Genomic DNA, 15,566 nt, shown 5'->3' with positions numbered 1-15,566 from the left:
GACATCCTCACGTGTCTATTCCATTTTGCACCAGCTTATAGCCATCCGGCAAGCCCATACACGATGTTCTGTCTACGAAGGTAAGACTCGCAGACTCATCATGAGAGAAGCGCACCACCAGAGCGTGGAAACTAGGAAGAATATGAGTCTAATCTGAACTCTTTCTAGCTGGCTTCCGCTTCTCTTCATCCCGACGAACGCCTCGCCGCTATTCATCATTTCCTTCGTGGCGCTCACATATACCATCCACCGGCCATGCATCTACTGTTCCGCACTCCTCCTAATACTGTTCGCATCATCCTGCCACTGGTCTGATAGGTGCATCTTTGATTTACGCAGCAACTGGTTCGCGCCACGCTATAGCTCCCAGTCAAGCGGAGATTACACACCCATGTCCGGAAATGCCACTACGGCGGCGCCGCTTCCAGGTGACAGCCTGACGAACTTTGTTTTTGATTCTTTCAATTCAACTGCGAAGGTTTTAGCCGGGGCGGCTATGGAAAGTGCGCAGCAGCGTCTTGGGATCAAATCTCAGTCTGATGAATGGACTGGCGTGGGGCTGGAGTGGTTGCGCAGCTTGTTAGGACGGCGGGAGTGGACGCTTCCTTGCATTGATGTTAAGGTCCAACTATAGGACGGAAAGGAAGAGAGAGATTATATTAGGGGGTCGCCTCCAGATGTTTTCATATCCAATTTTTTCATGCGATGAGAACCCGGACAATGAACATACTATGTACTCTGTTTACCTGAATTCTAGTACCCGGCAGGGTGGTTTTTTCCCGAGGTTAGATTCCATTTCATTGCGGAACTAAGTGAACAGGTGAATATAGATCGACTTGATTATTGACATCAATACGTTAAAGTTTAAATTTTAAGGAAGCCGAATTGCGACGAAAAAGCAATACTTATCGGAGTCACGATAAGGTACTCTGGTTAGGGAAACATGAATGTGAACAAAGGTTGAAGCTATACGACCAAGTAATGACATTTCACAACAAGTACACAAGCAAGGCACATTACTGCTCAACATAAGCACGGTGGAGGTACAGATTCAGGAACAATCTTAGAAGGATCAAATGTAGATGGCATAGCAGCCCTCATCTCAGACAAGAGATTCGACAAAGAAGAATTAGTGACATTGTCAATATCGAGACCGTTAACACAGACTCCTAAAGCCTGAAGGAAATTGTTCATGGTTGGAAGGCAGGCAGCGCATTCGCAGATCTATATTATATACTTCATCAGTACCCAGGATATATTTGTCACCAAAGGAATGGAAAATGAAATAGAATAAAGGCGAATAGGTCATACCTCACCAAGTCCTCCAGAAAGACATTGCCGTAATGAAGTAGTATCACCAGTTGAAATGGCCGAAAGAATACATGTGAATGTTCCTGATAGGCCGACACAAGCAATAAGGTTACATGTTGGCGGCAGTTTTTTAGCGAGTGGGGCATTCTCTGCTACTAGGAGACTATTAGTCTGCCCTGATACAGGCAACTAAATGGCTTCAGATCATACAGGCTATGTTATGTGCCGTATGAATCCGATGGTCAAGTGCAGGAGTTGCCATGCCGGTAGTCAAGCTGGAGGCCAGAGCGAGGGCAGCAATATTGATACGCATTTTGAGAACTCGAAGATTTTCGTGTATGTAAGGGTGATATCACTCAAGTGTGTAATGCTAAGGTTGAACATGAGATGCGGACACCGGGGTAGCAGCCTCGTTAGACTATATATCTTCATTTCAAGGTTCGGAAGAAAGGAACTTGCAGTCCTTGATAAAGTAGAGATGATCCTTGGCTGCGAATGTCACGCAAGAGGAAAGGACTCAGAACAGAGAGACATACGGGAACCGGCATTGGATGGTCACACTGGGTCGTATTGAGGGTCCATTCAAACGTCTTGAGTTGCTGCCAATGCAAGTTCGACAGAGAGAAGATTAACAGATGTGAAGAGAACTTGATTATCGGACAAGAGAATTATAACCGTGGAACCTAAGTACATGATGGGGAGGTATCTGACATTTGAAACACAAAAGACATGCCCACAAGGCTCCTAACCCGTTGATAGATAACTAGGAAGATCCCAGAGAAATCAGGTAGGCCAGGCCGGGGAAAGTCGACGCAAGCCGCCGAAGACGTAAAGAGAAAGAAAACAGTTGATCGTGAAACATGACCCAGAGGAATGTGGTATCACAACGTCGAAAGCTCTATTCATGACGAACTTGTCACAAAGAACTTAACGCCTCGGAGAGCCTGAAGACAGGCGAATGGAGGTTGTATGTATGGAATAGAGAACAAAAAGTTGCAGAAAGATGAAAAACGTAACAGGCCTACAATTAGTTGTATCCACTTCCGACGGGCAGGGGCCAGTCGTCTTCGGTAATGCTACTCCAGAAAGCCCAGACGCCAGAGACGGCGAGCAGCGTAAAGAAGGTCTCAAACAAGGTACCGTTGATCGCTCCGTTAGAGGCCTCACAGAGGTGAACGCTGATAACATACTGGAAGATCTGGCCAATGGCAAATAGAAGCGCGGAACCAGTCAGATAAACTGTGGACGGACTATTAGCAAGCGACTCTTCCAGGGATTTTTAGCATCAACATACGCATGGGTCGGTATTCTCCGAGAACTCGCAAAACCAGCACGGTCTCAAGAACGAAGAATACAACAAGACAGACTAGCGGGAACAGCTGGTACAGGACGTAAAGAGCGATATTGCGGTAATTATCGCCTTTGCTGGGCACGAAATGGCCAGACCAGTTGAAAGCCGTATCGAGGGCAATATAGCCCGTACCGATGAAGAGAACAATGGCGGACGCGGAAATTAGGCCAATCGAGGCCGCTGTGCCATCATCGAGTAGCTGGAACCCCACAAACGCATTCAATAGCAGGATCCAACAAGTTGCAGTAATTGCTCCTAGATGAACAGCCGAGAAACCCTAACTCTTGTCAGACCCCAATCGCATGAAAAAAAAAATCATCATTGCACGATGTGTCAAACTCTTACCTTTCGAACTGAGTCTTCGATCGGAAGTCCACCCACGCTGAAAATCTCACAGATCTCGATGATGATGAATCCCAACAGAAACAATTGCATCTCCCTATTCAATCCTCGTTAGTATCTTCCCCAAACATCACCCGAGGGGAATTCGTACCGACGTCCGACGGCGGCATGCTTCTTGTCCGACCTCCATAGCATAAAGAGCGACGCCAAGATAGCAATGAATGCGATCAGAATTGACCCTGTATTCCGCATTAGCCCACCACTTCGTACCTATGTATCGTGTCACCTCAAGCAGTCCATACCTAAGTTGGCAAGATGGCGGCCCCCACTCAAACTGATACCATCGAGTGGGCATCCACCGAAAGTTCCATTAGGTCCTCCATTAGGTGGTTGATTGTCCAAGAAGAGCTAAAGACGAAGAATCGGTCAGTTTGGTGGCTCGCGCGGTTGGCTCAGGATGAGGTTTCACGAACATTGCAAACGGGTAATGTCGAGTCGCGACAAAAGTCCTGTGGTACCCGAGGGTTTGCGGTCAGCAGGGGGTCTATTGGGCGCGGAGCGTGGAATATCCAGGGAAATCTCCTAGAGCTCACCTTGAAATTGCCGAATTGTGTTGAGCCCATGGTGACAATGATGTGATCACTTAAGCACAGGTGACGGTCGCGACAAAGGTGTACTGGATGTTGATTAGGGACGGGGAACCGGAGCGTCCCCTGACCCTTGAACAAGAAGATTCGCGATGAAAGGAAGGTGGAGGGTGTTGTAGAATATGGCCGAGCTCCAACGAAGGACGAGTCTGATCAAACGAGAGTCAATGGGAGGAGAGTGTGAGGCGATTCCAAGGTTTGGGCTCGGAAATTGGCGCTAGTTGGGGACTAGGCTGAAGGTGGATTACCTCCGACTTTGGATGAATTCTTGGTTTGATAACAATTTGAAAATTTGTGTACAAAACCTATTTATTAGTTTATTGATTGATTTTGGACCTGAACCTGAAATTTGAATTCTTGTTAAACCAGTGGTTCACAATACTTGGTTCGTTTTGGGCTAAGAATAGTCCGCTTACGTTGCCGTTGCCATAGGCACAGACCAACTAATCTGAATAGAAGTGGATAAATGCATCAAACATGAGTACAGTCGAACTTATGTACTCCCTTGCGTTACTGTTACAACAAATCGGACATGGTCGACGGGGCGACCGTACAAAATAAAATCTTCAAAGTTTACCTCCCATTACGGTTGCTTTTACAATTCTGATAAAGAAAAAGAGAAAAAGTAGGCACAAGATCATCTTTGCAGCTTTAGATGTCCCACACGGGAGATCAGCGTATGGATCAACCTAGCATACATCCTCAACCACCAATTCTTTACCATCATGCTCTCCAAGGTCCAGTTTCAAGGTGCGACCAAATAGCTCCAGCAACATCTCAAAACAGGACTTGGTGATGGCGGGGTCATATCGACCCTTGCTGAGCTCATCCCGAATAAATGCATCTATGCATGATCAGTTCTGACTTCAAAAAGAAAATAAACAAATAGCAGAAAAACTCACGCTGAGCCCAGGCAACTTCATAGAAACTGAACAAAACTCCCTTCTCATGAAGGGTCTTGCGGATCAAATCACGACCCTCGGGAGGGACGTGGTTATCGTTCTTGCCGAAGATCTAGATATAGTCAGCATCATATAAAACAAAAATCGACCTGCATAAAGGAAAGAAAGAAAATAACGAAGAGATATACCATCAAAAGCTCGCCCCTGATATCCCCAGCTCTCGCCAGACTATCATCATTCTTGCCCGCAGCTAGGGTCTTGCTGTGAATATCCGTCGCAAAGTAACACACAGCCGCCTTGACCCGACTATCGAGGGCACAGCGGTACGCGAGATGCCCACCCAGACACATGCCAGTGGCACCGACCCGACCATTACAGGTGGGCAGGGAGAGCAGGTAGTCTACAGTTAGACTAGCGTCTTCGTCATAGGCGGCCAGTTTCTATTACAATGGAATCTGTCAGAATCATGGAATCTGTAAAAAACCCAATGCAATGCATGAATGACACGCATATATCAATCTGACGTACCTTGCTGATCTTCCACGCGTTGCCCTTGTCCGTGTCCTCTGCATTATACTGCAAGGGCTCGGGGCCCCGTGAATTCGTGGTAGCTCGATGGCGCCGCACAGATGTAGCCCTGACCGGCGATCTGGCGGGCAAAGCGTGCCACAGGACCCGTTACTGTCAATTGGTGAGCTTGGTTCCTGGAGCACAATGATTGGGCTTAGCTAGTGCCTACCCTGGTAGATCTCGCTGAAGACAACCACTCCTGGGAATCGTGCTTTTGGATATCCCGGAATTGTGGGGTGGAAGACATAAATGCCTGTCAAGTAGTTAGTCAGGTATGTGGTTTTACTGGCATGAAGCTCACATATGCATCATAGCATGGAGCTCATCATAGCTGGGTCGGGGTATACGTACCCATGGTCCCTTGTCCATCGGCCGTGGTGGGGACCTCGTGAAAAGATTCTTGGACGAGCATGGTGAAACTTATTCTGAATTGGTTTCGTTTTCGGTCCCTGCAAATTGCTCAAGGATTATGGTGCTCAAGTGTCAATTGATGGAGTGAAGCTACTTATCGATAAGCTCCAAGATGGCGGGGCAAAATGGATTAGATCAGCAAGGCATGAATTTGTGAATGCCTCACAAATTCATGCCTGATACAAGATTTAAGCTGAATACCATTACTAGTACTAAATAACATTGATTGATATAGAACCAAAAAACTCAGGAATGGATTGAATATTGTACAAGGAACTGAATGTTGAAGAGTCACTGCCAAGTTGACCGCACCGATATACGGTAACCACACCATGGCAAGCATTATAAAGAAATAAGAAGGATCCCAAGTAGTGTGCAATTGAACTTGTCCAACGGCTTTCATGGGAATTTTGATAGGCCCATGGGCAGAAGCAGAAATATGCCCTTGAACCCAATGTACAGAGGTTATGGAAAAGGGTGGGAAACACCATCGTCAAAGGGCGTTAATTAAATGACGTACTGTGACAGAACTGTTAAAGTCGATTCTGAGAGCAGCTGAATGGGATTGGACTCACGGGAATGAACAGGTAAGGAACCTCTCGCTCATACTGTAGCCAGGCTTCGCCGTACTTCTTTCGGCACCGTTGGATATCACGCAAAGCACGGTGGGAGATCATGCAGGCGAAGAAGAGTGGGTAGAACCAAGGGAAGGGGCTGGAGAAGCCAGTGATAAGACCCCAGTTCAAGGCGAAGAAGAGATCACAAGTATAGTGGATCTTGCGGGCCTTGCCGTCTATATAAAGTGATCAGTATTTGGGTCATGCGCAAAGGGAAATTGGTATAAACTTACACCAGCCATCAACGAGAATCTTCGAGCCATCTTCAGAGGTAATGGTCTTAGGGTTCTCGACAGTTTGCCACGGAAGCTGGGGGAAGGTGTTTCGCTTGACCAGGGTGCCACGCTCCTGCTGACGGAATCGGTTCTTCTGGCTGTTCGTAGTGTCCCAAATCCAGTAAACAAACAGATAGGCAACGAAGAGAAAGGCAAGGAAGAAGCGGTTCCAGTGGTATTCTGCGGGGTCGTGATTGGCCAAGTAGATTGTGCAGTGGCAGTAGCTCAGAGGCACACCAGCCAAATTCCAGAAGATGAGCATGAAGCCCCACTTCTCGTAGTACATGTCCCTAGTTTGAATATTAGCTGTATGATCCTAAAGCATAAACCAGTTTAATAAACCTACCAGGTGGACACAATGCACTCTTCACCCTTGGCGCAAGCATTGGCGTACAAGAAATGTGCCATAACAAGGAACATTACTTCCCCAGAAACATAGCCGTAGACCTCGTACTGGCGAGCGGCCGCGCCCATGGAAAGGAACAGCAGAATGAACCACGGCAGACGGACCTCGAAGAACATCTTGAAGTCAAGAATTCCAAACATGCGGGGGTTAAGCTCCGCACCCATGAAGAAATCGTAAATCGGGGATCCAGTCATGCGGTGCTCAGCACCACGAGCCAAGGCCGAGAAATAGGCAACGATAGAGACCAGGAAGCCTGACAGGATGGCAACACTAAGCAGAGGACCAAACTCATCAATGATTGTGTAGAGCTTGAAAAGACCGGTGAAATGAAGAGCCAACACAAGGATAATACTAGTGTAGAAAGACCACACGGCCGAGCAGTAGTAGGGCAGCTGCTTGTTGCCTGAGTGCGGCAAAGTACGGCCAGTGACAGAGATACCAGGAAGCAGCACATAACAAGCACCCTCAAAGATGAAGAAAATCCAGTAGATAGCCCATGCCTTGAGCGAGGGGAAAGCACCAGTGTAGACCAGATGCGCCATGTGGCTGAAGAAGTCAGAGAAGCTTTGCCCCTCCTCACGGGTAGGGAATTTGCCATTATAGTAGGTCGCCCCAATCCACATGTAGTACATGAGCATGGGAAAGCCAATCATCATGGCGGAAACGCCGAGAGAACCACCGAACTCATAGTGACCGCTGTAGTCGATCTTGGGATCGAGTCCCGGGCTCCAACCATCCACAATGCGAGACTCAGGGTTAGGGGCGGCGACCTTCCCATTGGTCTCTGACTTCGCTGGTGTGTCCTCCTCAATTTTGACCTTGGCGGAAGCGCGACGACGAGTGGCTGATTTGGAATCGCTGGCAACTGTGTCGGAGGTATCGTTCTCACTCCCGTCGAAAGCAGAGCTGTGACGATTGGAGCGACGGCCAGGAGTCTCAACGAAGCCGGGGCGCTCCACCTTCCTGATAAAATATATACGTTATTGGGAGGCTCTCAAGGGACAACATTAGGCAATTGCGGGTGGATCTTGTAAACAATCCTCACGGGGGTTGAACGGGGGGTGGATCGCAAGTAAGATCCTGGCACAGTCACTCACTTAGGGGTTCTCCCTGTTTGGGAACGTGTGATAGTCATGATTACCTACTCGGAAATATGAGATCCGAGAGGACAATGAGTGTGGAAAGTAAAGAACGTAGGGAGCGAAGTGGAAAAAAGGAAGTGGGAAAGGGAAAACCAATCTGGTGTACCTGGCGCGTGTCTTTCCGCCCACTGGGGTGGCAGAAATACGCTTGACTTGCGCCTCTTCCGCACTAACGTGGACCTTGGTTCTTTCCCCCACTCCAACCTGGCTTTATAATGCTTCAATCTGTAAAGATGGAAATTTAGTCTTACCCAATTGATTAATTGCCTAAATAATCATTGGATCTTTCTTTTCACATAATCAAAATTTCACAATTTTGGTGGCTTCCTGCCCTGCAGTGACGATCATGCGCCAAGCTTATCGTTCCTGGCGGCAAAGCATCAATTGGGTTTCTAGCGCTTACTTCTGCATAAGAACCTTCCAAGGTTCACACATGGTAGAGTGGATATATTGATATAAATCGTAAAAAAATAATTGGATAAATTTCATCAATTGTGACCAAAGATCGCTTGTAATTTATGTTTATTTCATTTCAGATATTCGACATCATGTAAAATGTTGGGACCGAAATGTGGGCCCGGAACCGGCTGTTTGAAAGAGACAACCCTGAACGCTCGATAGCATCGGTAAATGAATATAGTATATTGTGATGATGACAAGAGAAATCAGGGAAGACAAAAGTCGAGACTCTCAATACACAGCTCTTCGAACTTTCTATTAAAAATAAGCTCGATCAATGATGGGGGACCCAAGGGCCCAACTTAGGCACCTCGGTGGCTGTTAGTGGACATCAGTGTGATCTTGTTTTTCTTCTTTTTCTTGCCTCCATTCGGCGGACCGGATGTTGGTGGGAGAGCATCGGGGGCCGTCAGAGCCATTATCTCAGACTCTTGCTGGGCCAGTAACTCGTCCTCCCACCCATGCAGCCAACCGTCACTAGGTGTTCCGAGTTGAGCTTCTAAACCCGGTAAGAGTGAACCAATAGCTGCTGTACCCCAGACAGTTCGGGTGCCTGGTGGACTGGTAGAGGGAGAGGCCAATGCCCCGGACTGCGAGGAAGCGCGGGGGGAAGAGGCAGAGGAAGTGCCCATATCGGACAGGACAGGGTCGTTGCTGGCTAGCGGTTGGAAGTCATGGGCAGAGAAGGGCGCTTCGCTGACGCCTCCAATACTCGGTCGCTTGTGTCGTGCTGCAGCCCATCGTTTATCATCCTCCTCTTTCTCTGCACGGATGCGATCTTTCTCCTCGCGGGCCTCCTTCTCCCGGTTGCGCTTTCGCCTCCGCTCAGTCTCGGTACGGAATCGTGACAGAACTTCTGGTACAACCACATCACGCCAGTCACATTCAAGGAAGTTGACCTCACAGCCATGGGGTAAATGGCCTAAGTATTTCACTCGTTTGCGAAGTTCGTCATCAACGATGTGGCCTGTTGAAATACGCTCGACTCTGGGCAGTATCGTCGCAGGGAACGAAGCATATTCATGAAATGCCGCCTTCAGAATCCGAATATCAAGAGACGACAGATAGAACTGCGGCAAGGCTTGATAGAAGTAATATGGCTCGTCTGATGGATGAGCGCCATGCGCCTCTTTGCCCTTGCCTTTAGGTCGTGATTTGGATATAGAATCCGAGTTCACCCGCAATTTATCCATGGTGTCTGATAGTTGATCTGTTTCATCAGAAGTTGTTGGTGTCGACGTAGAGTCTGCGAACTGATGAGAATCAGTGGTGGGGCCGGGCGCTGAGTCAGTGACGGGACTATCAGATGTGATAGCAATGTCAGATGGGCCCAGCATGCTAATCTCGGCGTCCACTGCAGGTTGATTGGTTGATCTGGAGATTGCAAGTTGGCGTAGAACAGCTGGAGGATTGCCAATGCCCTGCAGTTTCTCCTTTGCTTCGTGTATGCCGGAAATGGCCTTCCGTGTCCATGTATTCTCATCGCCGAACAACAGCTCGTCCTCAACTGCTTGCCTGCGCAGATCCTCAATCTCGGAATCATACTGAGATTTCATGTAGTCTTCGCCCCCTTTCATTATTCGAGCATAATCCGCAACTTCCGCTACGTGGTACCAGGGAATATCTTCTCCCCGTCCGAGCGTCTCGGCACCGTCACGAGGTAGGGCAAGGGTACTGCCAGGTTCTCGCTTTACTAGCCTCAGAACAACATCCCCCCCTTCGAAGGGAAGATCTCCCTCTTGCCCGCGGAACCACCGAACAGGACGAACCTCAGAAGCGTAAATTGAATCCCAGCAAATCGGACATTTCTTCCACCTGGGGCGTTTTTCCGGGGCTGAGTTGTCATCATCAGACGAGTGCATATACCGAATGAGACAGGGAAGACAGAATATATGCCCACACCGAGCCATACGTGGCGCCACAGGCGTGGATAGACAAATTGGACAGCTAGCAGCTTGAGTCTGCGCGGAGACAAGGACTTGAAGAACAGAGGCCCAATCCAAATGGACGTCGGCATTGGCTGCCTGCGAATGGTAATTTCGATCCGGTGAAACAATGAATCGATAGTTGGCATGAACATAACGGGCCTTGTCTACAGCATGATACCCGGATCCCGCTCCCCATGTATTGTAACGCCGAGTATTGCGAGGTGGTGGTTGGTACTGTGGACGTGGTGGGAGAGAAAAGTTCATCAAGTGAGTGATGGACGTTTGCCCTTTGCGACTGTTTGTTGATTTCATCACGGCCTGGGTATTGGTAGGGTCAGTAGGCAACGCTCGCATGTGAACGACCCTAGATCACCCACCGATTCGCTATATTCGTCATCATCCAACAGTCGCGATTTCTTCTGGTTCTTGTGTTGATTCTTTCGACCCTGAGTGTTCCTGGCAGTCGCCAAATTCCTGGAAGAGGACCCTGATCCAAAGCTTCCAGAGCCACCGACACGCCGCTGAGTGTTGATATCGAGTGAAGCTGTTGAGTGGAATGCGGCAGGCGCGGCCGGAGTATTTGATATATTTATTGCTTTGGAGGGCGGGTTCTGTCCTGCGTTAGACGACATTTCCAAGTCGAAATCTCCACCAAGCATAGATTGGAAAAAAAATAAGCTAGATAGTCAAATTGCTCCGACAAATCCAAAGACGTGAATCTTGGGGGATGGATGAACGAGGGGAGTCTTTGAATAAACCCGCCTAATCAGGGCAAATGAAGATAGACCGGACTGGCCATTCACAGTGGTCACTGTAACAAAGCACGCCGAATCAGAAGAGTAGAATGAGCCTCAAAAGGCCATCTAAGAATAGAGACAGCGGCCAAAAGTCGAAGGATCGCGGGATCTGAGAGGCAAGTACATGGGAGGGGCATGTCATCGGACAGCACGTGCATATGACTCAGCATGGCTTGACTAATCACCACCTTGACTCTTCACTTCAGCTTCTCTTCGGCACAAGCGCGGATTAATTGTAGAAGGTACCTCTTGACTTGTTCTACCCTTCCTGTCACCCACCCTACCGCTTTGACCACTGGTCCCTTGAATTTATCTATTCTACCCTGAAATGTGAGAATCCAGTACTGGCCTTCTTGTTGGGTATTCTTTTCGCGCATTGTGGCCGGTTCCTAACTCCTGCGCCTTCCAGCTCTTCGACTACTCCATCCGATATATCGATATATCCCCCCCCCCCCCCCCCGAACACCTTTAACGACAAACCTCCCAATATCTGGAAAGAGGCCAATATGGCTGCATAAGTGCACCTAGGGCATCCACTTTTGGCTTATCTTACTTTCTCCCGCGCATGGCTCCCATTGAGGCAACGCGTGGCTAAACGGTGAAGGCAACTATTTTCTTTCTTGAGCTCTGGTCAAGATGAACCATCAGTTACCCGCAATGCCGCATGTGCAGCCGCCCATGGGCCCGTCCAGGAGGCAGCATGACTATTCCTACAACCCAGGCCCTCCCAATATGCGCTCCCCGCTGTACATGGGGGGATATCCGCCGCATATGAATGGGATGAATGGAATGAATGGGATGAACAATATGAATGGAATGAACGGCCACATGCCTCCTGCATACATACAACAGTACCCACAGCCTTGGTACCCTTACCAAGTGCATGGCCCTCCACGTCAATTTCATCAGCCTTATGGACCGATGATGGCAACCATGTACCCACCCGCACATCACATCGTGGCCCCGAGTCACCTCCCTCAATCCTTGCCTATGCAACCTCCAACATCAACTCCGCTGCAGCAAGCAATGTCCCCGTCAATCCCAGCACCATTTCAACCCGAGCTGCATGATCACACCGGCCTCCCCCCTCAGCCACTCCAACAGTATCCTGTCGCTTCGCCTCCACCACGGTGGGAGCCCAAATGCCTACCAGACCCTAAACCAGCTTTTGCTGCACCGGTAAGCTTCATTTCAAGTCAGAGATATCCATTCGAGCATAGTTTAATCGTTAGAATAGGTACCTTGGCTGTCGGTCCCTGACGTTTCTTTTCCCGCCAGACTTCCTCGCCGTCAAAGGAGGAACCCCATGCGGGACTCAGTAGAGTTCCCTAAGAAAGACGGGCGATGGATAATCGGACCAAGGAAGGGAGAGGTTGAGCCCGTTGAAGAGATTAAGACAACAAACCTTACAACCCAACTCATTGAACCTCTGACTCCAACGACCTCCGTTCCTCAATCGGATACAAACTCGACTCAGCCTACGACTCCCTCATCCGCAGCAAAGTCAACTGTCCAGCAGAGAACTCCTAAGCCTGCCGTTCTCGTTGTCCCGGTGGTGCCAAACACCCCAGGTACTCCGCGTCGACAGACCAAAGACAGCCCCACCGCTACCTCGGATACCCCCAAATCCAATGCAGTCACTGCCCCGGAAGCCAATTTGGAGTCTATAAACACCAAAGAAGATATATCCAAGCCATCCTCGCCCGTCCCTGCCTCTGCTCCTAAGTCATGGGCGGAGCTTCTTCGATCGCAGCAAGCCGCTAAGTCAGCCAGCGCCGCGGCTTCGGCCCAGCCGAGCACAGCAGCCACAAAGAAGAGCGAGACCCTTGCAGATGTTTTGAGCAGCCTTGGTGAAGATGTCACCAAATACAGTGACAAGATTGCTTTCCTCGAGCCTCGAGGATTGGTGAATACCGGGAATATGTGCTATATGAACTCAGTACTGCAGATTCTGGTCTCATGCGTGCCCTTCCATCAGTTCCTTGACTATGTTGGTCGCAGATCTGCGCACAGCTTTCACAGTGACGTACCCATGATCGATGCCCTGATAATGTTCATGAGAGAGTTCCGTGTCATTGATGCGGCCACTTCAGAAGAGCAGTTGAGAATGCGACTGAAGCCCAATGAGCTCGAGAAGTATGGCGATGCTTTTGTTCCCGAGTTCGTGTATGAGATGATCCGACAATTGCCCCGCTTTAGAGATATGCGGCGCGGCCACCAGCAGGACGCTCAAGAGTTTCTGGGCTTCCTCCTTGAAGAGCTCCATGAAGAATGTGATCGTGCGGCCCAGCATGCCCGAAAGGCCGAAGAGGCACAGCGAGCCGAAGATGCCGCGAATGGCGCATCCGGTGATGGATGGCTGGAGGTTGGCCATAAGCAGAAGGCTGCCTTGACTCAGTCATCTGGAGCTATTGCAACTGAATCACCTGTCACAAGAATCTTCGGAGGCAAGCTGCGGTCAGAGTTCAAGGTGCCGGGTAACAAGACCTCAGTCACTATGGAGCCTTACCAGCCTCTGCAACTCGACATTGGGTCCTCTGAAGTCCACAACATCATTGACGCTCTCAAGGGACTTACTAAGCCGGAGAGCATTCAGGGTGATTTTAACTCATCTCGTGGGCCTAACGTCACCGCGACCAAGCAGATGTTCATCGAGACCATGCCCCCGGTTCTCATCCTTCATCTCAAGCGTTTCCAGTACGATAGTGTGACTGGAGCTACCCAAAAGATCTGGAAAAAAGTTGGCTATCCTCTTGACTTGGAGATCCCCTTGGAGGTCTTCCCTGCCCACCGGCGCAATATTCTAACCGCTTCCGGTGGTCTTCCTCAGTATCGTTTAATGGGCGTCATCTATCACCATGGGATGAATGCCAGCGGCGGACACTACACCGTTGACGTGAGACGGCAAGATGGGCGTGAGTGGATCCGTATGGATGATACTATCATTCGTCGCGTTCGCAGCGAAGATGTGGCTGAAGCTGGTGGTGAGGAGGACCCGAAGGTGCTTGCAGCTGCCTTCGAACAACAGAAGCACGATAAGAATCCTCGCGGCAACATCTTCGATCACATTGACCAGGATGACATGGATTCAGCGGACAGCGACAAAGGCTGGAGCCAAGTCAATGGAAATGGATCTAGCAGCCACGCGAGCAAGAAGTCTGTCAACGGTGTCACCCCCTCTCCTGCTACCTCGTCGGGTGTCCGAACCCCCCTGGGTAGATATGGTAGCCGCGACAACCGCGTCGCCTATCTGCTGTTTTATCAACGCATGGCTTGATTTTGGTGCAATATGGGACAGGACCCCAATATTGCTTCAAGTATTCCAGTCAATCCTTCCTGAAAGCTGTATTTCGCGGCTGAATCCGTTTCCCTCATCGTTTTACCTCATCACCATTGTCATCGTTTTCCTTTGAGAGCATCATACCCATACTCATACCCCCTGGTTGGTGGCACACATCGTGAACCTTGCCGCCATGTTCATTGATTTTATGAAATTTTAGCCCCAAATGCTTGCAGGGCTCTAATGTTCTTTGATTTGTTCGGTTATACATAACATACCACCCAGCTGCTTCGCGACTATCAGCCGCGTTCGAAAATTCCATCCATGCATCCGAGGTCATTGCTTGGCAACCCAAGACTGAAATGGGACTGAAATGGGAAGGTGAAACCAGTATTCTTTTCCTTTGGTTTGAGGCTCCCAAGGAAATGTCCTCGGGCCAATTCTTGCGGTTTGCCGCGACTTATCTCATCAAGCAACAACCAAAGACCTCCTCTCAACCTTCATCAAACCTTTGGGCCACCTCGGTTGCTTCTACCCCAGATGATGTTTAGTAAACATCTCAGAATCTCCCTCTTCCCTGTCATATTGAACACTTGTTCGTTTCTGAGTCCCCTCCATCTTTTGGATTGTACCTTATGGGATGTCAGATCCAGTTTATACCCTGCGTATTTACTTCTTTATTTCTTTGTTTTTCTCATGGATAGCCATTTTCATTCCTGACCGTCTTGGACTCAGAGAAAGATACAGGCAGTTGCCAATTTTGTTGTTACTTCCCTTTTCCTTGCTATGCTTGGCTGCGCTATTTTGGCGTGGAAAGGGGGATATGTGACGACGTCATGAATTTCCTTACCTTTTTTTTCCCCATAGACCGTGGAAGACGAGGAATAATGGCAGCTATGGTGATGTTGTCGGTCGACTTAGGGGAAAAAGCATTTATTCTGATGCTACGGCTTTATAGTCACTGTTGAAGTTGTCCGTTGGATAGCGAGATTGCTGGTCATACCCGATTGGGTATTCCATTGGAGGCAGTGTGCGAGTGTGTTGAAGTGCAGTTGTTGGGAATAAATGGAACGAAGAGGAGAAAGAGGAGGAATAAGGAGAGTCTCGAAAAAGCATGTTTTTACAGAA

General features: G+C 49.1%; 7 protein-coding genes across 7 annotated transcripts; 3 read left to right on the top strand and 4 right to left on the bottom strand.

Moving 5' to 3' along the window:
* Positions 1-63: 63 nt before the first annotated feature.
* Positions 64-634, top strand: N7520_010433 (uncharacterized protein; the record flags this gene model as incomplete). The annotated part of the gene is made up of 2 exons (XM_057144366.1): positions 64-80; positions 169-634. The coding sequence occupies 2 exons, from the start codon at positions 64-66 to the stop codon at positions 632-634; spliced, it is 483 nt and encodes a 160-aa protein (XP_056990120.1).
* A 1,704-nt stretch (positions 635-2,338) lies between these two features.
* On the bottom strand, positions 2,339-3,627 carry N7520_010432 (chitin synthase export chaperone; the record flags this gene model as incomplete). The annotated part of the gene is made up of 6 exons (XM_057144365.1): positions 2,339-2,550; positions 2,606-2,939; positions 3,008-3,101; positions 3,156-3,243; positions 3,307-3,412; positions 3,478-3,627. The coding sequence occupies 6 exons, from the start codon at positions 3,625-3,627 to the stop codon at positions 2,339-2,341; spliced, it is 984 nt and encodes a 327-aa protein (XP_056990119.1).
* A 713-nt stretch (positions 3,628-4,340) lies between these two features.
* N7520_010431 (dienelactone hydrolase family protein) lies at positions 4,341-5,535 on the bottom strand (the record flags this gene model as incomplete). The annotated part of the gene is made up of 6 exons (XM_057144364.1): positions 4,341-4,495; positions 4,554-4,665; positions 4,742-4,993; positions 5,131-5,234; positions 5,293-5,376; positions 5,475-5,535. The coding sequence occupies 6 exons, from the start codon at positions 5,533-5,535 to the stop codon at positions 4,341-4,343; spliced, it is 768 nt and encodes a 255-aa protein (XP_056990118.1).
* Positions 5,536-6,041: 506 nt separating this feature from the next.
* erg4 (c-24(28) sterol reductase) lies at positions 6,042-7,967 on the bottom strand (the record flags this gene model as incomplete). The annotated part of the gene is made up of 5 exons (XM_057144363.1): positions 6,042-6,053; positions 6,110-6,327; positions 6,385-6,716; positions 6,773-7,795; positions 7,930-7,967. The coding sequence occupies 5 exons, from the start codon at positions 7,965-7,967 to the stop codon at positions 6,042-6,044; spliced, it is 1,623 nt and encodes a 540-aa protein (XP_056990117.1).
* Positions 7,968-8,735: 768 nt separating this feature from the next.
* Positions 8,736-10,993, bottom strand: N7520_010429 (RING-type E3 ubiquitin transferase MAG2; the record flags this gene model as incomplete). Its single annotated transcript, XM_057144362.1, has 2 exons — positions 8,736-10,679; positions 10,739-10,993. The coding sequence occupies 2 exons, from the start codon at positions 10,991-10,993 to the stop codon at positions 8,736-8,738; spliced, it is 2,199 nt and encodes a 732-aa protein (XP_056990116.1).
* An 801-nt stretch (positions 10,994-11,794) lies between these two features.
* N7520_010428 (mRNA-binding ubiquitin-specific protease UBP3) lies at positions 11,795-14,435 on the top strand (the record flags this gene model as incomplete). Its single annotated transcript, XM_057144361.1, has 2 exons — positions 11,795-12,337; positions 12,396-14,435. The coding sequence occupies 2 exons, from the start codon at positions 11,795-11,797 to the stop codon at positions 14,433-14,435; spliced, it is 2,583 nt and encodes an 860-aa protein (XP_056990115.1).
* Positions 14,436-14,800: 365 nt separating this feature from the next.
* Positions 14,801-14,989, top strand: N7520_010427 (uncharacterized protein; the record flags this gene model as incomplete). Its single annotated transcript, XM_057144360.1, has 1 exon — positions 14,801-14,989. One exon carries the CDS (start codon positions 14,801-14,803, stop codon positions 14,987-14,989), a length of 189 nt encoding a protein of 62 aa, XP_056990114.1.
* Between the last annotated feature and the right edge of the window lie 577 nt (positions 14,990-15,566).

Source organism: Penicillium odoratum, assembly GCF_028828045.1.
Source record: "Penicillium odoratum strain IBT 22623 chromosome Unknown utg000008l_segment0_segment0, whole genome shotgun sequence".
Lineage (NCBI taxonomy): Eukaryota > Fungi > Ascomycota > Eurotiomycetes > Eurotiales > Aspergillaceae > Penicillium > Penicillium odoratum.
This window is presented reverse-complemented; position numbering and strand designations above follow the sequence as displayed.